This window comes from Tupaia chinensis, unplaced genomic scaffold (assembly GCF_000334495.1).
Source record: "Tupaia chinensis unplaced genomic scaffold, TupChi_1.0 Scaffold000281_1, whole genome shotgun sequence".
In the NCBI taxonomy this organism is placed as follows: domain Eukaryota; kingdom Metazoa; phylum Chordata; class Mammalia; order Scandentia; family Tupaiidae; genus Tupaia; species Tupaia belangeri.
Genome location: NW_006159764.1, coordinates 832605 through 858663, shown reverse-complemented (window position 1 = coordinate 858663; position 26059 = coordinate 832605). Strand labels below are relative to the sequence as shown.

At 38.3% G+C, this 26059-nt stretch overlaps 1 protein-coding gene across 10 annotated transcripts in view; it reads right to left on the bottom strand.

Annotated features, from left to right (window-relative positions):
* Nucleotides 1-26059, bottom strand: part of MECOM (MDS1 and EVI1 complex locus) — a 321050-nt gene that overhangs the window by 23525 nt on the left and 271466 nt on the right. For 5 of the 10 annotated variants that reach the window (XM_006150276.3, XM_006150284.3, XM_014588506.2 and 2 more), the window contains exons 5-9: nucleotides 18373-18520; nucleotides 16937-17093; nucleotides 11050-12406; nucleotides 8034-8121; nucleotides 1793-1819 (exon numbers count right to left, since the gene is read on the bottom strand). In XM_006150276.3, coding sequence (XP_006150338.1) covers nucleotides 1793-1819; nucleotides 8034-8121; nucleotides 11050-12406; nucleotides 16937-17093; nucleotides 18373-18520 — 1777 coding nt within the window. The remainder of the gene's footprint in view (nucleotides 1-1792; nucleotides 1820-8033; nucleotides 8122-11049; nucleotides 12407-16936; nucleotides 17094-18372; nucleotides 18521-26059) is intronic. The other 5 variants (XM_006150277.3, XM_027772546.1, XM_006150279.3 and 2 more) reach the window with 5 other exon arrangements.

Sequence of the window (26059 nt, the reverse complement as noted above, 5' to 3'; positions counted from 1 at the left end):
ACCCCATATGGGCAAACGCAGTTCAAATCCCAACCCCAGTGGCTTGAGAAACATGCTGGGTGCATATGTGTGTCTTCCTAAAAATCTGAAAAGGAGGGAGAGATGGAGAAGAAGAGATCATAGCATGACATTTCCCCATGGGGGATGAAGATGGTGCTTTCTACTCTCCCTTTCTCTCTCTCTCTCTCTGACTGACTGCATGTGCCCTTTGGCAAAACAATATAAAAAGAGAGTCTAACTAGACTATAAAATGGCTTTCGTAATGAGAGTGATGCACACACATGCAGGAAGGAGAGAAGCACCCTCGGGTCTCATTACGCTGCTTTCCCACTGTTCCAGCAGCTCCCCAGGATTCTGGGCACTCAGATGTGCACTCAGCGTGTTTTCAGGCCGACCCAGGGATCTGAGCCCACAGTCACCATATGGCTTCTAGCCTTGTAGAGCACTTATGTTACCACTGCACCACAGCAGCTGGGCCTGAAGCAGCTTCCTAGGTTGGTGGGAGACTTGCCCACACTGTATAGATGAATGTTTTAAGCTTCAAGTAACTGCTAACATGCCTACCATCACAGCCCTATTGATCCTTAGAAAGGATGAGAAGCACGAGACATGATACTTAGCACAGACCTCTACCAGCAGAAGCAGAGGAGGAACGCTGGAAATGGAGGCCAAGGTGATCAGAAACAACCCCGTCTACTGCACAACTTTGCCTAAGGCAGTCTGTGTCTGAGTGTCTGCCTGTCCGTCTCTCTCTCCTTAAGTACGTGTATACCGTGGATTTAAGTGTTTCATGCTTAAAAGTCTAACAGACCTCTCATCTATCACAAGGAGAAAAATCACAATTCATCACATATTCCACAAAAGAGATAAAACAGAAATTTCTGGTAAGGAAAAACTAATATCTGATAGAAGAAATTGGTGAGCGCTATATGCCAACTGAAGTTCATTGTTATAGAACTATCTGGTGGCTTTAAAAAGACAGCTATCCTATATCCCAAGATTTTGCCCATTCCTTAGAAATAAGTATTATATTGAGTATAGAAAAGAAAGCATAAAAGTACATGTATTTCAAAACACTTTTAAATATATATGATTTCCACTGGCCATGTTGTATTTGGGGGTGAATGGCAAATAAGCAGCATTGGTTATATCCTGAATGTCTTCCCCAGTAAAAAGTTCACATGTCTTCTGGTGTCATCAAATGAAACTGACTATATCTGGCAACAGTAAATGAAATTTGAGGAAGTGAGACCCATTGCTCAAAGGTCCATTCACTAGGTGGCTATGGATTTTTATACACGTAGTCTTCTTTCTCTAAATAACCAGAATTGATTCCTGCCCTGGAATACATGGATGCAAAATCCAATGTCAGTCTGTGGCTACGTAGAAGTTCAAGTTTTAGCCATTGGAAGTGTTTTTTCAACAGCGTCTTTTAACACGCTGACACAGCCTCTGCCAAATCATGATTGTTTCCACTTAGTGACCCATTTCAAAGCCTCTTTTAACAATATGCTCCCAGGTGTCCAGAGAAGTTCCACATCAAGGTATAATTAGGTGCAATGGGCCAGATTTATTGAATAAAATAGTCCTGTAAGCAATTTATAGCTTAGTAAACGCCCAATTACAACATAACATTTCTGCAGTTGACAAAACAAAGACACTATCTGCTGATGCATATGCTTTGACCGAGAGGTGCTCAGAATTCTTTATGGCTGTACAACAATTTAGATAGTAAGCTGTTTCCTTTTTAATGCTACATTACTTTAGTCAAAAATATAAGCAGGAAACTTACCCAACTTCTCTGATCAGGCAGTTGGAACTGGGAGCAAAATTGAAACAAAAACAAAAAATTACTTCTGTGTCGTATCTTTATTGCAATCTATCCTTTGAGAAATTAACATTTATGCTAACAGTAATTTTTGCTTATCATGTAACTGTACCTTTAGTAAAAGTTTTGGAATTGAAAGGTAAATATTTGGGTAGTGCTGCTGTATTTCCTCTAAATTCAATTTTAGAATAAAGGTTGTACCCAGAATATTCTTTTTCTTAAAAAAAGCTAAACGCTACCTATTACCGAATCTCTTATTTTTGATTTTCATTTTATTTATTTTTATTATAATTTTCAATGGTAATACCTGCACACAGTTAAGAAACACAGTGTGATTTTTCATTACATGAATACACCATGGAATGCTCAAAGGAGAGTTATAAACATGTCCCTGCCTCAAACTATTATTACTTGTGTTGTGAACATCTGAAATCCTCTCTTTGAGCTATTTTGAATTTTTTTTAAGCTGTGCCAGAGGGCACATGCACTTAATACAGAGAGATATGGCCGGGGGGTGGGGGGTGAGAAAGCACCCCCCCAGTAAATGATCAGTCTGCAGTTCCCTCTCCTCCACCTCACCCTCCCTTCAGCACTTTGGGCATGCACACACACACCACACTGGTATGCTTCTCAAGCTGCGAGGGGGTCTGACACTCAGTTGGGCAGTCTCTCTCGTGGGATCTACCTGCCCTAACCACCATGCCTGCCCAGCTATTTTGGAATTTTAGTAAATTTTTACCAACTGTCGTTGCTCCAGGATGATCTAGCATCCTAAACTTATCCTTGTTATCCATGGCAATTTTTTTACTACCAACCCTTATAATGAAGTGGATGTTTTTTAATTTGTTGTTACTCACTGTGAAAAAACATAAACTTATTTTAATAACTAAAAATTAAGCAATATTCTGCAAAAATTATCTTGTGTATTCATAATTTTAATAACAGAAAAAGGTTTCACTCAGGTGGAAATCACTGAATAACAAATACATAGTGTACTTGGAAATTCACTGTTTGCTTTCCTTCGTGTGGAATTCAGATCATCAGTAGCCAGAACGTTAAAGAATGTTCATTAAAATAATTAAAAAGGTCTAATTATTTATGACAATTTATGACAAGATTCACTGGAGAAAACTTCAGTAGGTTAAAAGTTCTTCTGGGAAACACAAATTTATACTCTTAAAAATACCATTTTGCTCTGTTAAAGAAAATATAATTCTTGCTTTCATAAGTGTTCATATCTTTAATAAGGAAAATAAGTAAATTTTAAAGGATGCAACCTTTATCACAGAAGAAATCTAACAAAAGAAAATGCTTTTTAAAGACAAAAGAGAAGGACCAGCAGATGGCATAAAAGTTATGTTGCTGGACTCCCACGTTGTCTACCGCAGTTCAAATCCTAGACCTGGTGACTTAAAACATACCAGGCACATGTGCGTACATGTCCAAAATCCCAAGAGGAGAATGGAAGCAAAGGGATTGCAGCGTGGCCAGCCCCCAGGGGGGGTGATTTCTTCCTTTCTGTCTCTCTGGTGAGTGCATGAGTCCTGTAGCAAAAAATCTCTCTTAAAAAGAAAAAAGCAAAGGAGAAGGCCAGTAGGTGGCAAGCTGGTTAAGATTAAGACTGTGGACTCCCACATGGGCAACCATGGTTCAAGTCCCCAACCTGATGGCTTGAAAATCACAGCAGGCATGAGTGCATGTGTGTCCCAAATCCCAAGAGTAGAATAGAGGAGAAGGGACTGAAGCATGGCCATCCCCTCTGAGGGATGATTTCTCATTTTCCCTCTCCTTGCCTCTCTCTGTCTCTCTTCAGTGAACACACATACCCTATAGCAAAAGCATTCAAAAAAAGCCAAGTAGAAGATGAAAATTAAATGACAAATGATTTTCACATCAATGTATAAATGATAACTTGCAAAAAAAATTGTTCTCAGTTCCTTGGCATATAATAACCAGATGACCAGACAATTGAGAAGGAAGAAAATATAAATGAATGAGTGAAACATAGGTAAGAGAGTAATTTTTACAGATGTACATGAAACCAATCATTTTAAATAAAATGCCTAAATAACCAAAAACAAGCCCAGTCACAGTGGCACAAGTGGTAGGGCACTACTGCATGAGGCTAGGACCTCATGAAAGGTCCAGGTTCAAATCCCAGACCAGTCTGAACAGGCCAGGTACAGCAGCACGCACCTATAACCCTGGCTAACAGGGAGACTGGGGCAGATGGCAGCAATGGGACCCTCTCAACAAAATACCTCTCTCTCACTCTCTCTTTCCCCCCTTTTTGCTCATAAATGAGTAAATAATCACAAATAATACAAAGTCAAGCTGAGGAACAACAGCCAGTTTTACCACAGTGTAATTATCAAATGATTTCTACAGCAATTCAAATGCGCTATCAATGTAAATGCGAAGTACCCCAAATAGAAATCCATAAGATGGAATTCCACAGATCGCACAATAATAACATTTTGTTCTGTGGCCATCATCTCCTTTTCAAAATTAAAATCTAAACAAAGATGCCACAAATCATTTTCGATTGTGTATCTAGGGAGAGACTCAACCATGTAAGTTACTCCTTTATAGTAAAGTAACGTATTTATGAGAAAAAAGTGGAATGTTAAACAGTCTCTGTTGATCTGACAGAGGAAACATACCTCTTCAAGAACTGCAGTAAAGAATTCACACCCTAAGCATTTATCTTTCAATTTTCATGTATGTTCATTTATCTTCTAAGTATTTTTCATAGGATTTTTTAAATCATACTATTACTCCAAAAGGCAATAAGCTAGCCTAATAATCTTCCAATAAAATTCAGTAAGTACTGGGCCAACGGTGGTGTGGTGGTTAAGACAGCTGGATCCCACAGGGCCAATTGTGCAATTCAAGTCCTGGACATGGTGACTTGAAACCAGCATGTGTGAGCATGCCCAAAACTCAAAAGGAGGGAGAAATGGAAGACAAGGAATTGTGATGTGATGATCCCCCGTGGAGGCTGCCTCATCACTTTCTCTCTGTCCCACTCTATCTCTCTAGCAAACACCTGCGTCCTCTGGCAAATTAGGAAAAAAAAAATCAGTAACTATTGATCAAGGTTCTTTCTTATCAGTTCTGTGATTGTGGACTAGAGAGGAATGTGTGTGATAGAATACAAAGATATACAAGAACTGTAAAGACAGACTTGCCCAGAGAATACCACTATCAAGCATTTACGGATCTGTTCGGATCTTTGCCCTAAAGCACTGAACGGGGTCTCATTATGGTGATGATATCGTGAAGAAATAGGTAGGGCTGATATTCTTTTCATTTTGAAGATGAAGATCCAGAAGCCCAGAGGGATCTTTCGTTTCGTTCCAATCTAAGTTCAATGAAAACTGAAGCTGTGAATGGTCTGTGAAATCATGTCAAACCCTCGGAGCAGAGACAAGCCTTCAGTTCTGGCTCCTTGCTCCTCACCACCCTTAGTGCTGCCCAGTGTGTCCCTGCCAAGAACACAGTTTCTGAGATCTCGATATACAGTACAACCCAGGCAAAGAAACTGGACATCGACACTAGGAGGAGGACTGAAATACTAACATGCTTTTATAGTCACAGTGGAATGTTCTGCATCCATTGACAGGAGCTCTTTCTCCTTCAGATCCTTCCATATGCCAAGCACACGTTATTGACACCAATGCTGATCCTTACAACTACTCCATAGGGCTGGGATGAGGATCCCATCATACAGACAGAAAAGCCTCACAGGGAGGAATTACATTACTCACAACCTAAGCATGATTGCTAATAAATAGTGATGTAAATTGTGAAGCAGTTACTTCTAGCCCTAAATCCTGTAGTTCTGTTCATTTGTTTGAGGTAGATCCTGAGGCTAGGATGGCATTGATACACTAGGGGAGGGGGGTGGTAAAGAAAACAACTGCTGAAACTTCAGAACATGCATACAGGAAGACTTTCTAAAAGAATAGACTATTTGGCCTGAAGACAATGAACAAGGAAGAGGACCCAAGCTTCTCCTGCTTCTATCCCAGCATTATACAGCATTACAACTAAAATAACCACTACAATGACAAAAATAATGACATAGTTCTGTAGGGGTTGCTAAACAGCCTCTTCCCTAAGCATCCAGCATGTTCTGACTCCTTGGCCTCTTCCCCAAAGACCCTCTTAAACAGCCTCACTTTCCAGCAAATAAAACACAAATAGTGCAGCAAGAGCCACCACAACCCTGCTCTAAAAAGGCAGGGATCCATCCGAGTGTGGGTCTCGGTGACAGCTGTGCTAAAGACTTTCTCGCTCTGAGATGGGGTGCTAATAGCAACACGCAGCAATAGGCCGTCCTTCACAGGAAGCCATGACAGTGTGGGGTGCAAAGCACAGCCCCTGCCACCGTGTTTCTGCAGCTCAGAAGGAATGACCAATGACCCTGTTCTCCAAGCACTAGACAGTAGGACGTATTTTGTGACCCTTCATTAACTTGGAGAATATTGAAATATAATATTTTCTCATTTTATTAAAGAAGTGTACATACTATGTAACAGCTGCATGAGCATATGGAGTTCTCGGTAGACAACATTTATCTTGGTTAGCTAGACATCTTCAAATTTCAAAGTGGATAGGGACCTTACACCCAACCCTCATTTCACAGACAAGGAAACTAAAAGAGCCCGGTAGCCTGAGTTCCTCCGAGACACTGAATCCCAGCCCCTTTTTCCTTCTATTATATCATGTACCCAAGCATTCAAACTGCAAGAAATTAAATACTAGATTCTTATCAGAATCTTTAAAAAATTATTATTACAATTATATGTATAGAAATACTGTATCACCAGTATTTGCTGATCATTAGAAAGGAAGTTACTGAGAATTACACATTTTTGTACAATTCCTGACACAAAATGTGTACTATGCTCAAATTTGTTTGCCCATGAAAACTTACAAGTGTTATTTAGATCAGCCTCCATATAAAATTTTAAGTCCACAATACACACTTACTTTTTCAAAACATTTCTTTTCCATAAGGGAATTATGTACAATATCATTCCTTTACTTTCCTATGTAAAATTAATACTAACTAGAATGTTCCCAAAACTTAATACCGAATCATGTGTCTTCTTAGTTTGAGATAGAGAATTTTTTAACAATAAAACTCTCCAACTAACCTAGCAGATAATATTTAAGCTCTTACACTCTGCTCAGGACTTTGGGAAGGTATGTGAAGTATTTAAGCTCTTACACTCTGCTCAGGACTTTAAGATATGTGAAAAAGTGAAGAAAAGGTAACAATGAATTAAATTTAATTACCTCACAACTGCCTATAAGATCACATGCATAATTTCCACCAATTTTATTAGAGGGCCATCATTTTTTGTTTGAATGTATAACAACAGAACAAATTAGGTTACTCTGTTCCAAGTATTTTCATAACAGATTTGCTATTTATAAAGACCAGAGCTTGTGTCCTTTAAACAAAAATAAAGTGAAATAAAAATAAAACATGAAACTAGATTAAAGATGTTTATGGACGTATTTTTTTCTTTCGATACAATTCTCCAGATGTTGGTTGATATGCAAATCAGTTTTTTAGCCAAAAAGATCAAATGTGTAAGAATGTGGATCTCAACCAATTGGATAATACTGTTTTGTATTTTCCTCGCAATGAGAAACTGCATATGTTTTGATAAATGACTACAATTCCATTCAGCAAGTAGCTCTGTGTATTATGGTGAATTCTTGGGCAATTACAGAACTTAGCTGGAATGCCTAGTGGTCTTTAGATAAATTCTTTCACCCTCTATGGTAACAACTTGTCAGGTAGACTCATTTCCTGTTTTTATCTAAGCCCTAAAAGAACAAAAATGACCTTCATAAGTTTGGGAAGAATCTCAATCATTTCTTATTATCAGCAACCTTACAACACAAAAGACATCTTTAATATTTATTTCTAAAGTGAGTTCTGTTCAATAAGGAGTTAGTAGCAGATAGTAATATATACCAAAACCGTGTTATTTCTACAGACAAATTAACTACTTTTTCTTTAAAGCGCTAGGGTTTTTAATTTTGCTAGAATTTCCTGTGTTCTTCCACACCAGCGTCATAGGAAATCCTAATGTTCTCAAGATTTCTTTCATTTCATTGCACCTGCTTTTCAGGATCAACAAGTTAGTTCACAAGCTTGAAATCTCAAACGCAAAATACTTACTTGTGGGTGAAACAAGAATCCTGGAGACGGTCTCAAGTATTTCTCTTTTAAAGCTTCAAGTGGGTCAGTTAGTTTTCTTTTCTCTACTCTGAAAGGTTAAAATTAGATTTTGGAGATGAATCGGTCTCACATATCAATCACGACATAATCACTGACATTTAAAACAGCTAACAATGAAGTAAACTGTGGGTTTCTAGGAAGCATAGAATGAAAACATAAAGACGTCTGTTAGTTCTTCAAGAATAACCAGGACACTTCAGGTTGCTCAAAGACAGAAAGTGCTTATTTAAAATAGAAAAATCCTATTGAAAAACCAGGAAGTACAATGAGGAAATACAAAAAATTATGAGTCCTTAAATTAGAGTCACGGCTGCAAATTCAGTACCTTCCCATCTCAGTTGTAGACAAAAGTGTTGAATAGTTTGGAAGTCAAGAGGACAGGGCTAATGTTGATATTTAAAATTTTCTGCCATTTTCTACATTTGAGAAGAAGTTTCCCAAATACTCATTCTATTTCTTCCATAATTGCCAACAATAGCGCAGGAGTTTTAAGTACACCCTGCTAGCTTTGGAGCACACATTCGTGCACACACAAACACACACACACACACACACACACACACACACTTTGGATGCCACTGCTCATTCTGGTGAAGAGGAGTGAGAAGAGGAAGAGGAACTTTTTGAAGATAGAGACATACAAAATTTACCAATGTATCCCTCTGCTTTAGAAATGTGTGCAATTCTAATTTTATTAAGCACATAGGGAAATGGTATCATGAGTTAATTTCTTTTATCAAACTTTTTATTTAATTATTAGATTAAGGGACCAGAAGATATATAATGATTACATCACTGGACTCCCATGTAGTTGACCATGGTTCGAATCCTGAACCTGGCAGCTTAAAACACACTGGGTGCATGTCATGCATGCCCAAGATCCCAAGAGAAGAATAGAGAAGAAGGAATTTCAACATGGCCATCCCCCTGGGATGTGATTTCTCGCTTTCTGTCTCTCTGTCTGTGGCAAGCACACGCACCCTATAGCAAAAATCTCTCTTTAAAAAAATTATTAAAAAGTATTTGAAAAATAGAATTAAAAGTGAATTAAAAAAGCTACCACCTCCTGAAACTTTATATGCTCTGTGTTTTTCATATACTATTCCACTTATTGAAGTAGGTGATATTATAACCATTTAATGGGTGAAGAAAATGTTAGGGCATGGGAACACTGAGATTTCCATTAGGCTTGACAATAAAACTGAAGTTAAGGTCATTCATGAGTTGGGTAAAATGACAGACACAGGACCTTAACTGAGATTAAACCACCAGAAAGTAGATGAAGATTAGAGTAAGGAAAAAGATTAGGAGATGGTGAGTCAAATATGGGGAAGAATGGGAAGCCCATCACCATGAGTAAGACCAGAGAAAGTCTGAGAAATGACCTTCTCAAAGGACTGTGATACATCACCGAGTTGAAAATAAACCTTATTGGAAATGCACAAAAATAAACCTTATGATCTACACACGCAGCATGGAAGATCCATTTTCCTAGGAATAAGACTGTCACAAGAATGAAGATTAAAAATTTGGAAAAAAAAAAAAAAAAAGAAAAACGAAAAGAAAATCTCATTCAGCCATGGTAGGAACACAATGCTCTGTAATGCTGAAGCCATTTGGGAAGGTTCCAGGTTCACAACCTGAAGTCTTCCTATGCAAGCTGGATAAGAGTATGCGTGTGATTCTGGTTGGCTAACGCTGGCTAACGCTGGGAACAGACTGCACCACACTATTGGTGGTGGCTCTCTCTCTGTGTTTCTTTCTCTCCTGGAAGAAATAGATGCACTTTAGAAAAGAATAACTGAAAAACGTGCTCAAACATGGTACTAGCACCAGTCTGTTTTCATAGTGTCTTCCTTTATTCCCCTAGTCATGTCCCAATGTGATAACCTTTCACATAATGGCAGTGTTTACTTGTTAATACACTGATTGCAGATAACATAGAAGAAAAGTTTTACATGGAGAGAATTTGCAGCTCATACCTATTATGTAATAGAAACTCAGTAAATATTGTTGATTAACATAAAAATCTTCTCTTCATAAAAGAGAATCAGGCAAAACAGGAAGATACACCCATGTCAAATAAATTCATTAAAAAATTACCCATGCAGTCTGTGAACTCTTGACAATGTCCAAGATTTGAGTGAGAAAGTAAATGTGAAAAAGCTTGGTGATATTTAAAATATGTACTGAACATTTACTGTTATTCATACCATTTAAAGAAAACTAGTATTTTAGAAAGTAAATATCTGAATGGTTAAGTATTACAGAACACTGCCTAAGAGGCCTTTTATTACAATACATGTTTCACCCAAAGAATTTTTGGATACCTCAGAGGAAACTGGATAATAAAAACATCAGAGACATGTTTGTAAGTCACCACCGACATTATACACAAAACATTTTGGGGTGATTAATATTTCATTTACTTGAGGTTCCAAAGAAATTGATTTAAAAACAGAATATGACCAATGACCAGTCCTCACTAAAGATGTATTGGTAGATTAGCAATGAGTGGCTGTTGCTATTACATGTATTGTCTCATTCCAAATAACCTGATCCATTTAAGTACCTACACATATTTGCATTAATCCTTCAGGATCCTCATTCTTCCACCACTTGACAACTTGCTTTAAATATGACTTTCCCATATTTTCCACTCCAAAGAAAAAGTATTTAAAAATAAATTTATTGTCAAGGGAAAAAAAATTCTGCGGGCCTATTCCAAACCCTCAGCTTTAGAAACGTCTAAAAATAAGCCCAAACCTAATGAGCCAACTTTCTAAATAAAAAAATGAACTCAGTAGATCAAACAACTTCGCTCTGTTTTCTTTTTACAAAAGAACAGTGATTTGTTTAAAAAAAAAAAAAAAAAAAAAAAGAACCCTACCTTTATAGTGTAAGCATTACCTTTCGTACACCTGTTCATATTGCATCATCTCCCATAAGCCCTTACCTGTAAATAGGGTCCATAAAGAAAGGAGTCGGTCTTGCATGCTGCAAGGAACCATCTGAAGCAGGTCTTGGCTCAATGTGACTTCCTTTCTTCTCCCCAAACACATGGTTTTTTCGAGGTTCAGTCAGCTTTGTTCCACTGGCTCTACTCCTACTGCCCATACTTAGATCCAGTGGCTGGTCTTGGCTTGTGGCAGGTGTTGCTGGAGGCTTGGAGGGGACGGGAGTCAAGGGCTTCTCATCCTTTCTTTTAGTGGTGAGATCAAAGGGGGACTCTGAGCTTCCCTTCTGCAGTTTCTTTACTTCACTTGGTGATTGGGGTTCCATTTTCAAAGGTAACGATCTCAAGTCTCTATCAGGAAATGGGTACATTGATTGAGAGAATGCTGGAAAAAATGGGAGGGGAAACATGGAAGGGTAAGGTAAAGCTCCAACTTTTTTGTCTTGCAGCCCCACCAGTCCTGTTGAACCAAAGTATTTCTCAGCAATAGAAGCAATAGCCTTTATAGAATCATTCACAGCTCCTGACACGGCAGTTTGCTCCTCTAAAGATGGTGAGAAAATGGAATGATTGCTGTATTCTTTCTTATTAGTTATTGAAGCCAGATTCTGAAGAGGGCTTACTTTGTCTTTGAACATTTTACCATTTTCTTTAAATTTCTCTTTATCACTTTCAATGTCACTTTCCAGATCAGAGCCCGAGGTTGTTTCCAGGTCACTGCCACTTGGCGTACTGACATCATCAAGGTCACTACTCTCTGACTGGTCACTGATTTTCTCAAGGGGCCTCTCTTCAGAGGACCTCTCGGGCTGGAGCTCCACTGGCTTATTGTCCCCTACAGGTGGGTGTTTAGATAGTGCCTTCAAAATATCCTGTGTAGCTGGCAGTATCTGAGGATGTGTCATGAGGGGACTTTGACTTTTGTTTGACTGTTCAGTACTTGATAGTCCTTTAACAGGAGAGCTAGCAGGTATCAAAGGAGGCCTGTGGTACAAGCCGGAAGGAAACAGACCAGGGAAGCTAAAAGAAAATCCAGGAGCTGTTGGAAAGGTAAGACCAGCAGGATGCCTATTGGCACCAAAATAGTCAGCAAGGCCCGGGTTGGCATGACTCATATTAACCATGGACGTTTTATCCATAGCTGGGGTTCCAGGAAGTGAAATGCCTTGGCCAAAAAATCCACCTGCCGCAAAATGGTTCTTGCCCTCACAAAACCTCCTGTGTTTATTTAAGGAAGACGTAGTGCTGAACATTTGTCCACAGTCTTTGCACTTGATTTGGGTTCTGCAATCAGCATGCATGCGCTTATGACGACAAAGGTTTGAAAACTGAGTATAGGACTTATGGCAGACCTCACCTGTGTGCAAACAACAAAAAAGAATCTCAGGCTTTATGGCAATTGCTTCTGAATTTAGCAAGTATCACAAGTGGTTTACCCAAAATGTCAATTAGGAAGCCAGGAAAAGCTGTTGGAGGCACCAATCTGGCTGCTCCAAACACAGAAAACCCCCTTCCACGAGATTCCAAAGCAAGGCATCCAACCTGACAAATGTCATGAGGCAGCACAAATATATATAAATATTTCCCCCCCTTTTACAATAGATTGCATCATATTTGAGTATTTAAATATTTACGGAAAGATCAAATTGTAGCATGCATCGATTCTCCCATGACTACATTTGTCGAATCTTAATAATTCAAGTTCAGATGTATTAAGTATAAAACATAACAGGAACCTCTTTTTAGACCACTTAACGAGTTCTATATTGTAGGCACCAAACCAAAATAAAATAGCCTTCCCCTCGATCACAAATTTCACCTTTATTACCTCTCCCCTTGGGGAAAAAAGCCTGTGACTACTCTACCATTATTTAATAGGTATTATATCATATGCTCTCATCATTCACACATCAAAGCCACACAACAATGCACATTGTGTATTCGGAGACTTTTTTTAACAATCATTTTCATGATTTGAGAAAGACTGACATAATTTACAATGGCTCTATTTTAAGCTTGCAAAGGAAACTAAATTGAATGTAGCCCATCCTGCATCGCTGGTTCCCATGAACTATGATCACGTCCTCTGACTTCCCCTCACACCAGTGGTTGTGCAAACCTCCCCGGATTCCTAAAGCCCCCGTCCTTGGGAAACATGTCCACTGTTGTCAAATCTTCACCAGTTATCTCAGGGCTTGACTTTTCTGTGTGATAGCCAACTACAGAGAGAGTGCTGTGGAAGCCCTAATCCAGAAAAGAGATGGCTGTGGGTGTGGCTGGAAATCACCCTCTTCACCAAGAATGTGCTGATAGAGAAGAATGTCGTCCGCCTCACATATGTGCCAATGTATCTAGGTATATTCCAAGGTTCAACTTTGGAACTCCTAAGAACTCCTTTGCTAGGTAGAAATCCTACTCATGTCATAATCCAGCAGGATTATAGTATCAGTTTCCTAAGCATCAAGAGTTTTTACTTTACTTTACTGGGGATGAGTTACTTTATGTGTGAGCTTACGTTAATGCTTCTGTGCATGCTTAATGCACTATGCTATACGATATAGCAGGTCACTGGAAAAGCTATCATGCGTTTTTGCATAAAAAACATAGAAAAATACGTCATGACTTTCCTGATGACCCAATAGGCTGCAGGTAATTGTTAAAACAAGTTTATTTAAAGAAATTAATTTGAAGGCAAAGGCAGCATCTGTTCTTTCCATGTGATGGTTGCTTTAAGTATAGTAGAGTTGAGCTCCTGTGTCAAGACAACCATAATAAATAAAATCTCACTCTCAAAGGAAAAGTGTCAGATCTTCCATCAGGCAAAACTCACCCAGGACTTGGATTATTCCACATACATTTAAACAGAAAGGACCAAGTGATTGCACATCCATTTCTTTTACTACAAGAGGTTAAACTGTATTGCTACATAGAACAATGTGCTTGGTAAGTTTAAAGGAATCTTCAACTGTGGGATGATTCATAATACTGTAGAGGTTATAACAGGCATTTCAACAGGAAGAGATGTGGGTTATTTCTTTCCAAATGATTCGACCAGGATATATTAACCAGAGTCTGTTTTAAAAGTGTGTTATTTAACCATATAAAACAAACATACATACCATTCAAATTCTTGGATCCACTCATTAAAATAGTATGATGAAGAGAATAGAGACATCAGAATTTCACTAGAATTATTATACTCACTCAGCTATGAGCAGAAATAAGAACTAATAAATTTTAAAAATGTGGGAATTATAAAAAATGTACTCATTAGGAAGGTAACACTTCTCCTCTGGGTATTAAAAGGCATTAAGAAACTGTCTTGATATTAATACACAACCAAGGTATACGTTTTTGAAAGACTTGCAATTTGGGGGCAAGAAAATGTTACTCTCTACACTTTTTTCTTACAGCTAAATGACTTCTGAAAAATCAAGAGCTCCTCTAGACTAAACCAACAGAAAGTACATTCGACTTTTCTGGGTTTACCCTTTGTTACACGGATGAGTGGCATTTGTGTCTGGTCTTAAGAAAATAGAACCTGGGATGTTTCCTTAGGCAGTCTTTGTTTTTAGCACTCGAAAACCAGGCACACGGCTCTCCACCAGGCCTCCAGGTAAACTGGTTCAATTGATGTTGAAGTCTACGCTCTACTGTAATTTTCTCAGTAATAAGGAATTAGCAGCCAGTTAATGTTGCATTTTTCTACTTATTAAACAAATTAAGAGGTATCCTGAATATATTCAGTCTATTGAGCATGTGGTTTCTATTTGGGAAGGCTGGAGGTTTCTGTAAAGGCGGTGAGTAATTATCTTAGTGCTGGTGACTTTGGGCTCGGGCTTGGCGGCACACTGAAATAAGAGACAGTTGCCATAAACACACCAGTGGGGGTGGATCGTGGTGTGTGGCCTTCTGGTGAGAAGCAGATAAATCAGCTCTAGGTGAGCCTCCTCCAGTCCAGTCTCCACACCAACTCTTGATCCTTAAACTCTTTTGTTCTGAAATTACATGGCTATTATCGCTAATTACTCCATGGTTCTCTGTCAGATTTTATATTTGAAGAAGGCCATCTGCTATTTAAATTTACCAATAATTACTGAAAATACATTCATGGGAAATACTTTATGCCATCTGTCTGGAAAGGGACCCCTATGGTACTTTAAAGTGAAAAATTCGACTTCAACACAATTAAAATTCCAGGCTAGGATCTTAGGTGATAGGAGTCTATATATTCTGACTTTTAAATAGCAGAGAAAACATTAAACGGGTGATTAGAAATTCTGTCATTTATTCCACTCTTTTTCTCAACAAAACATAAAGTTTACCAAAATGTATTTCTGAGAAATAAGACATAAATGAACTATTTGGGCCTGTGGCACTTTCAAGTACAGTTTCAGGGCATTTTGATCTAGAGTTAGGAATGTCTTTTTGAGAGAAGCCTAAAAACTCCATTGTATACTTTATTTCCTGTGGCTTTCAACAGAGTTTCCCCAAGGGAGACTAGAACACCCTTTTGTTTATCTGCTAGTTCTCTTCACTCCACCCAGGGAACTGAAGAACACACAAGCAAAGCAGAAGTCTAGTGAAAGTGGGAAAAGGGGAAAAACTCTCTTGGTGCTTGGAGGCATTAAAGAAGGTTGTGTCAAGGTAAAGAAGAAGAGAGTTACTCTCTGACATGCACATGTTGGCACTGAAAATCAGTTTTTCCATCAGGTCCTGTAGTAGTGTCTCATATATCTATACAAACCATCATGTATTTGTCAGAAGAACTTTTCCCAAGTCAGCATTTTGCCAAGTGCTGAGTATGCTTCAACCATCTCTACGCATAGGTGAATTCTAAATCAGTCTTGAAGTTTGTAGTGCAGCTAAGTGAGTCACTGTATTCATGTGCCCAGCCGAGCAAGGGATCAAAAGAAGCCCAGAATTGTTTCCCAGATGGACTAAGAACAACTGATTTTCCTTATGGAATATTTCAGCACGATACAGAGAACAGGAGACAGAAGCAGCAGCAAATGAGGGCTGAGTTTCACTTTATTTGAAGAGTGTTACTAATGTGTTCTGTACAGAGATGTTCTAAGTAGGTGGTCAGAATGGATGTCCCTTGTAAGCACTCTGCCCATAAATTTGCTTTAGTGCAGTAAGGGAAGCAGCATGTCCAGCATCAAAGTGAAAATGTTCTGCTTTTCAAGTAACCGAGAACTACTGATGCGCAGCCTGTGATCGACAACAATGGGTAGATTAAAAGCATTTTATTGCCTTCTCTCTCCACACACACACACTCACACATATACACAATCATAAGCCTACTTGCCAGGTGGGGTTCTTCCAGGTCTTTCTGATCCAGAACCGGTTTCTAATCACTCCATCTTGTTTAGTGATACCTGTTCTTTGCTGGTTCACAAAGCCATGAACATTGACAATGTGAGACAAATCTGGTTGTCCTGATTAAATCCTACAACAGGAGAGGCTCCCCTTTCATTATTTAAGGACTTTTCTTTTCTCTATCTGTTATTGATTTAACCTAAACTAAAATTACAACACAGATGTTAGGCAAAATACCATGGATCTGGTGATAAAAGATGTTTTTATAATAGAAAATGGCTCTCCTATATTGGACCGTAAAGAGCTGATATGACTACCACAGTAACAGCCACGTGTGGCCACAACTACCACAGTAACAGCCACGTGTGATCATGACTACCACAGTGACAGACACGTGTGGCCATGACTACCATGGTAACAGCCATGTGTGGCCACGTCTACCACGGTAACAGACACATGTGGCCATGACTACCATGGTAACAGCCACGTGTGGCCACTTCCTGATCACAGTGCCCTTTGGAGGAGAGACGGATGCGGGAAGGAAGCTGGAGTGTTAAAAACTTACAGATAAAGGGCTTCACACTGCTGTGGATGTGCTTGTGTTGTTTGAGGCCTGACGACGTGGCAAATGTTTTACCACACTCCGGGCAAGCGTGGGCCCGGGCACCAACATGCTGAGAGCGAATGTGCCGCTGAAGGTTGCTAGGGTCCGTGAAAACCTGCTAGGAAATGAGTACTGATTAATCAAGAAACTTAATTTAAGGACACAAGAAAGAAGATCAGGGATGACTCAAGAAGGAAGTTTGTTTCCTTTTTATTTGTTCTCCCCAAAGACCAAAAGAATGTCATATTTCCAAAGTGTACTCTCCTCTGCAAAGGAACTGTAAACTTTTCAGCCCTCTGTCTTTAGTGCAGAGTGTCCAGTGGTTTTAGCTGAATAAAATAATAAATGGCACTATTAGGCTACTTTTGAGTCCTTTTTCGTCCCCTTTAGTGATGGGAGTTGAAGAATAAAATGCTGGCCATGTCAATATTAAAACCAGTGTGCAATTTCCCCCCTTTAAATAAAGAAACACTGTGTATAAAATCTGGGGGAGTTTGACTAAGGTATCCCAAACCTGTAGAAGAGTTTTCTAACCCTGTGTTTTAGTAAGTTACCAGCACACTAACACCATTCTAAACACGGCATTTTAGAAAAGGAAAAAAAAAAAAGAAGAAGAAGAAGAAGAAAAAGAAAAAGAAAAATACCACCAACTGCATGTGGAAGAAAAACACCTCTAAAGATAATTTTTGCATGTCACAATTTCCACTGGCATGAGAAAAGGTACCCAAAGCCTCTGAAAATTTTTTGGAAATAGCTTTTTTTGATTGATACCAGGACATCATTGAATTAGGTAAGAAACACAGAACTAAGAAGACGTAAATTACTGTTCCCACTGTTCACAGTAGGATCTATGTGAAGTACTTTCCCTTCTCCCTAATGTTGTTCAGCACTGGCCACTGAGACGAAGGTGCCTCGCTTCGCAATTAGAACCAAGTCATAATTTATAATGAGGACTTGGGTGGAAAAATCTGCAAATGTAGGAGTCTCCCATTCTTTCTCAATAGGCATTTAGAAACTTTATGTGACTTCCTCACAAATTGCTATTAAAAGAAATCAGTAATGTGCATTGGATAAAATTTTCATTCTCCATAAGGCTATAAAACAACCCCACGCTGGCAAGTCAGTAGCGGAACCGGGAATTTACCAAGGATGTCTGACACCTAGTTCTGGAACTCACCATTAAGCCTCACTTCCTCCCTTACAAAAATAAAAGGATACCCACTAAGTGTTTTTATACACTCTACTAATGCCTTTTAGCATACAACACTCAGTCTACTTTTCTCAAGATATTTATAGTTTCCTCTCTCAAGGCTTGTTTTTATATATCATAGCAAGTGATGGATTAAGAGAGAGCAGGGTTACAGAGAGAGGCCAAGTAGCCTACAAATTCACTGTACCTTGGCACAGTTTTCACATTCATAGTGCTTTCCACTGTCATGTGACATCTGGTGGCGAATTAAATTGGACTTCCAGTTAAATGCCTTGGGACACTGATCACACTTGTATTCTCTCTCTTCAGTATGTGACAACATGTGTTTCTCCAGGCTGTTAAGAGAACAATTGATTTAATACGACATGGTGACAAAGAGCACATTCATAAACAGAATGTCATTTTATGACGAATCCAGCTGGCAATCTAAGAAATCAGGAGGAAAAGGAATTGAGGTAAGGAGGAGGAAGGACAGGAAATAGACTTATGACAGACAAAAGTACATTTTATGTTTCCTAGACTGTGTCTTTCCAATGCAAAAATGTGTCCCTATCATTAGAAAGTAAATCTGATAGAACGAGCAGAGACTATCTTTCAGTTTAGAAGCAGGATAAACAAAGAGCTATTCTTCTACTCCAGGATTCACTACGCAATTCTAACAGCAACACATATTACTAATACCCACCTAATTCAAACACAAACACTCAGACAGAAAATGTTAGGAAAATGCTTAAGAATTGGTGTAGGAAAGTATTCTTTATAATGTATATAGTCTCTAGATTTAAAAAAAAGTATTTTCAGGCCCAGGAGCTGTGGCACAGCAGTCAGTGTTCTAGAATCCTGCAGTCCTGGAAGCCACATGGCAACCCTGGTTTGGAGCCCAGTTGGCCTGAAAACACACCAGCACATGCACAGGCACCCAGAAGCCTACAGAACTGCAGAGATGCATAAAAGGAATTATGGAATGATGAGACCCTGTCAAGGATCCTTTCTCTCACTCTCTCTTGTGTGTACCTATGTACTTTCAATCATAAGAGAAAGGGAGAGGAAATGCTTTTGTCTGTATTTATGTCACCAGGAAAATAAGCTGCAAGCTAACTATTCAACAAGGAACTTCCCTTTATGGCTCTAGGAGGGACAGATGGATGGATGAACAGGGGGACGTACAGATGAACTGATATGTATGTGTGTATACATACGTGTGTGTATTATATATATGTACATGTATATATATATACATGTGTATATATTATATACATATATAATATAAACCTAAACATTCAGGAGGAAAGAAAAATGTATAATATTTGAAGTAGGTGCACTATTGAGATCCTTCCCCCAAAATTGTTAAAAGTTTCTCACAAGCTAGTTTTTCTGTTTTAAAACATAGAATGTGGGGACCAGCAGTTAGCATAATGGCTATGTCACTGGACTCCCACATAGTCGACCGCAGTTCAAGTCCCGGACCCGGTGGCTTAAACTCACTCCAGGCGCATGTGTATGCGTGCACAAGATCCCGAGAGGAGAATGGAGGAGAAGGGATTGTGGTGTGGCCATCCCCCCAGGGGGTGATTTCCTGCTTTCTGTCTCTCTGTCTCTCTCTGTCTGTCTGGCGAGCGCACACGCCCTATAGCAAAAACCTCTCCAAAAAAACAACAACAACAAAAAAAACATAGAATGTTTTTCTTCTCAGATACCTTCCTTCCTTTTCTAAAATTTGTATATAAAATCTGCACAAGTGTAAAGAAAAATAAATATTATAAATAATGAATAACTGTGATAGAGATGTTTGCAACATATTTGCTGATTAAATACATACGCACACAACACACCAAGATACTAGCCAGAGTCCCTTAGAGAGACAGCCTACTTCAAATCTAAAGCGTGAAGTTCACAAGATGGGCCTTAAAAAAACTCATGATGGCAAAAAGCAAGAAAGTTATGATGTTGAAAGAATTAGAGTGTCAACTTATTAAGAAGCCATTGACCATAGAAGGAACAAGTTAGGCAGCAATAAGAAAAGTAAGTCTTTTAACAAGAATAATATTCAAAATGAAGACATAGAATCTCGCTAGTCACCCTTGGAAGATGCTGGGAAGCCAAATCTTTATTCTGAAAATTTGTAAATGAAGGGGGAATGAAAATTCATGCATATATCCTGCTTTTCCTGTATGAACCATATTTCAAGGTGACCAAACAGACAATGAGAGGAAGTTTCTTGACACAGAGTTAATCCAAATAATAGTTAAAGAATGGTAGAATCAGAATAAGAATATATTCATCTTGTAGGCCCTAAAGAATGAACGAACCTAGACAATCCATTATATGGCCCCTAATGGAAATTAGAAACATAATCAATATAGTATTTTTGCTAAAACATTGAACCTAAATCTCAACCAAGGCTTGGTGTGGAACTACAAGTTTTAAAGCGAAGGAGGAGATGGAGAAAAATGATAACGCCAAGAGGATAAAAGCAGCAGAATGCAGACTGGAGGAAACACAACAGGAAAAACAACCCAGAAGATCATCTCCAAGGCACATCATAGCCAGCTGGACCAGAACCACAGACAAAGACAAGATACTAAAATTGGCAAGAGAGAAAAACGTCAGGTTACTTACAAGGATATCCCATCAGGCTAACAGCAAATCTCTTGTTAGAAACAACGCAAGCAAGGAAAGAATGGGAAAATATATTCAAAGCGTTAGATGAAAAACAATTTAAACCAAGAATTCTTCACCCGGCAAGACTATCCTTCATATGGGAAGAAAAGATAGAAACATTCTCAGATAAGTAAAACCTGAACAAGTTGACCAACACCAGACCAGCTCTCCAAGAAGTTCTAAACACAGTGCTATTCCAGGAAAACTAAAGACAGACACACAGAAATAAGAGTCCAAAAACAACCAAGAAAATTGTCAACTTAATGGTAGGGACAAGTGAGGAGTTGAATGTTAACTTCCAGAATTTAAACAGAAAGAACGGACCACAACAGAAGACAGATAAATTACATGAGACTGAACTGGTGAAATAGACTTTTGACTAAAACATTAATGATTTTTTTTTATGCTTTGTTTTCCAGATTTAAGGCTTTTTGTTCTCTCTTGAACTGCTGATAGGTTCATTTATCTACTATTTGAACAGAATCTTAACATTTTTCCTTTAAGTCTTAAGCAAATTTCTCTTAACATTTTAAAATTTTGATTTATTAAAGCTAAAACTGCTTTTCTTGAAATTAAAAAAATATATATTAAAAAATATCTATTTAATGACCTCGGTAAGCTCTATAGCCTCAGCTAGGTGCTACTTTATAGTATAGTCATTCTACTCACTGAGTTTTATGCCTAAAGTCAGATGTGCTCTGTGTATATATACATACACAGCTATATATATATATCAGTTGAACTTGCTATTGAAAGTATTTAAATTAAGATATTTCGTGAATCAATAAAATGTGGGAAGAGGGGTGGATGGAAAGCAAATAGTAGATACCAGAGACAGTGTGGGAGGAGGTGGGAAACGGCAGAGGGTGAGAAGTAGGGAATCAAGGGGACAGGGAAAAAAAGCAAAAATATATAAGAAACAAAAAATGGAAAATTATTTGTTGATATAACATGTATGGTAATATCCTTTATTAAGCCAATATGCAGTGTATCCTGAATTGGAAATAGTATTTTGCATGTTGTGCTGATGTATGTGTAATGTAAAATAAATAAATTTAAAAGAAAAAAAAGAAAAACAATTCAGTTTGCTCTGTAGTTTTATAAATATAAATTGTAATGAGAGAAAGAAAAAAGAGGATACACTGGGAGAACTTTATATTAAAATAGACACAACAGACTCATCAAACAATTGCTATGTATAGACTTTACTTTGATCTTCATTTTACAAAAAAAACTAAAAGTTACTAGGTAACTGGTTGAATTTAAGCTCTGAATATTTGATAATATTAAGGAATTATTATTATTATTTTAGAAAGGTTTTTTTTATAGGGTGCGTGTGCTCGCCAGAGAGACAGAGAGACAGAAAATGAGAACACCCCCCCCCCTGGGGGGATGGCCACACCTCAATCCCTTCTCCTTCATTCTCTTCCAGGGATCTTGGGTGCATACACACACACGCCCTGTGTGAATTTAAGTCACCAGGTCCAAACCACGGTCAACTACATGGGAGTCCAGCGACATAGCCATTACGCCAACTGCTGGTCCCCAGGAATTATTATTTTTAAGGTATGATACTGAATTTATGTTTTAAATGGTCCTAACTTTCTACAGACACATACTGAACAGATTTTAAATAAAATAGTAGAGTCTCCAGGATTTATTTCAAGTAACCCAAAACAGGTATAGCAGAGACAAGACTGGCCTTGTGTGATGTGACCAAAGCTGAATAGAAGGGGTTTGGTTTGGTTTGGTTTGGTTTGGTTTGGTTTGGTTTGGTTTGGTTTGGTGTTCTCCTCTCTAATTTTGTGTATATAGTTGAAACTGCATAATATAAAGTTACTTAAAAAAACACTACTGATTTACACAAGCATTCGATTTTTTGCCAGGTTCTGTTTCTCTAATATACTCTAAATTTGAGTATCAGTTTAGATCTTTGTGCACATAGAATGTACTATCCAGTGGTAATGTGGCTGGTGAATGGGAGTGGGCCTGTTCTCTTATCTTGGAAAATTAAAGACACCTTTTCTCTTTCTCAGCTTCCTCCCTACAGCTCTCTTCATATTAGCATGTGAACTTACACATCAGTTGCATTGGAAATGCTATTCTAGTCGAGCACAAGGGGCAACATCTCCATGAACAGAAGATATCAGAAGAGCGCAGGTATATGGCGTCATAGAAATGATTCTAAGTTTATCTACAATACCCTGTCTGTTGTAGAATTTGACATGTGAATAAAAGAGTTAAAAGACAGATATCAATAACTGCAGTTAATAAACTGAGTCACGGACATACTCCAAAATCACCAGAAACGTTGCAATTTTGTCTTTCCTCATCAACCCATAAAGATAGTCATTATAAGATATGTAAAATATGTATCCTAATCTGATGTATGTTGACTCATAAATCCTAGTGGCAAAAGATTGATTTATATGTTAAATCTTCTTCCTTCCCCTAATTCCAAAGATATTCTTAGTTTTAAGAGTATGAGCACGGGACAAGCAGATGGCATAATGGTTATGTCATCAGATTCTCACATAATGGACCATAGTTGAGTTCCAGACCTGGTGGCTTAAAACTCATGCAGGGTGCTTGTACATGCATGCCCAAAATCCTGAGAGGAGAATGGAGAAGGTGGGACTGTGGCATGTCCATCCCTCCTAGGGCGGGAGTAGGGGGGTGATTTCTCACTTTCTGTCTCTCTGTCTCTTTCCTCGTGAGTGCACATGCCCTACAGCAAAAATCTCTCCATTAAAAAAAAAAGAGAGAGAGAGTATGAACACATAGTACTCATGAAGGAAAAAAGATAGCAAATTAAGGGTAATTTTCATTTGTGTGCTTCTCTTAATTTAGCAGAAAATTCATATTGTTCCATAGTATCATTAGCTGTCAGCTAACAGAATTTTTTTTAAAAGGCAACTTATTATTATAAAAACAAATGTACATTGCTCTCATAAATATAAACGTTATTCAGATAGTCATTAGTGAGACTTCTGTACTCTTCATAGAATTTTATCTCAATTTATAGAGCTTTGCTCTGCCTTTTGGGTTCATTTCACCCCTTTGTTTTTGTTTTTGTTTTTGTTTTTGTTTTTTATCTTTTGCATATAACCTGTTTCTTCCTTGTTCTTTCTCTTTTTTTGGCATTTTTCTCAAGATTTTGCATAGAAGATGCAAAACAAAAGAATATAACCTGTCAAAAAAGAGCTTTTTAATTGTTTAAAATACAAAGCAACAATCTTGCTTTCAACAAAAGAAAAATATCCAGAGAATGAAGCAAGTGGCTAAATGATACAATTCATAATGGTATATAATTCATAAAGTGGTATTTTCATAACACTAAGAGGACTTACGTTAAGTTGCATAGTGATGTGCCTTATCCATCAGACTAAACTACAAAGAGGTAAGTTTTGAGAATTCACCTAATGCTAGATAACTGGACTTCCTTACTGCTTGCCACTAAAGGTATGACTGAAACGACCAAGCTGACATCTTGTTTCAGCATTAAGTAGAGTTGACTTGGGGTTTACAGTGAGGCAGATTAGAAGCTTCTCCACTACTGGGACCAGCAGTTGGCGCAATGGCTATGTCGCTGGACTCCCAGGTAGTCAACTGTGGTTCAAGTCCTAGATCCGGTGGCTTGAACTCATGCTGGGTATGTGTGCGTGCATGCCCAAGATCCCAAGAGGAGAATGGAGGAGAAGGGATTGCAGCATGGCCATCCTCCCTGGAGGGTGATTTCTCACTTTCTGTCTCTCAGTCTGTCTTTCTGGTGAGCGCACATGCCCTATAGCAAAAGCCTCTCCAAAAAAAAAAAAAAGAAAGAAAGAAAGAGAGAGAAAGAAAATGTTGCTACTGGGTCATTGGAAAAGTCACAAGGTTGTTTTTTTTTTATGTTTTTTCATGCAAAAATGCTTCCTAACTTTTCCAACAACCCATTACAATTAGTGTTTAATTTGCCCTTTGCTGCCTGATAATGGCTGTCCATTCTTTCAGACAACAAAAACAGAAGAAATGTACTTAATTCCTGACACCAGAGATAATTGCTTTAGAGTGTACATACTTTTTGCTAATCATTGGTATTTTTTTTTAAATTTTTTGCTAGAGGGTGAGGGCACTCATTCACCAGAGAAAGAAAGAGAGAGAAAGAGAGAGAATTCCCCATGGGGGACGGTTACATGACAGTTCCTCCTCCTTGATTTCAGGATTTGGGGGAGACATGCACACATACCCATGTGTTTTCCAAGTTGCTGGGTTTGAGGGTCCAGCCACGCAATTGGCCATGTGGGATCTGGATGCCTTAACCACCATGACAACAGCTGGCCCTTGGGCATTATCTTTAAAGTGACATATTGTGACTTCTAAAAATACACACCTGTGTTTTATCAAACATACATAAGAAGTGTATTCTTTTTGCAGATTTACACGCAGAGGTAGAGGTGTGTTTAAAGGGTGATGGGAAAGTCCTCTTATTTCACAAAATGTTTACTCTCAGCTAAATTAGGCCTAAATTTTCCAAGCTAGAGATTCATTCTTCTGATTGAGTCTCCTCAAGGAAGGGATTATTCGTAATGCCTTTATAGACTACTAGATGAGATCCTTTCCTAAACGAGGCCTATCCAGGAGAAGAGGATGCAGGGTAAGAGTTGGAGGTGAAAAGAGAGAAAAAAAGGAGTCACTAAGGAAGAAAAGGAAACAAAATAGTAAGCTGAAATAGGTGGAGTGTCAAAGACAAACCATGAGTAATTCACACTTCTGAGTAAGACCAACTGATAGACTACCATTAGCATTTAAACACGATGACATTTTGTTTATCTGAAATTCTGATTACAGGTTTCAAGAACCATCTCCAGATTTAAAAACAAAGTAATGAATGCAATTACTAAAGTTCTTTGTGGACCAGGGAAAAATCTGTTAGGTAGAAATGAACAAACAAAAACCTATTAGTTGGATGTATACTCGTGATCTTAAAAAAACGTCTTATATCATAATAACATACACTTCAAAGGTAGGTTCTGGGGCTGTTGCTTTATCTGATAGAAATTTGTTTCTAAAACAAACAGTGAGAATACTAAAGACTTAATGTTAAGCAACGTGAGCCAGACTTTAAGAGACACACACTGTATATCCTCACTCAATTTGTACCGAGTATCTGCTCTGTGGCAGAAATAGAAAGATCTGACGATATGATAGTAGAAGAGATAGGAGTAGATACT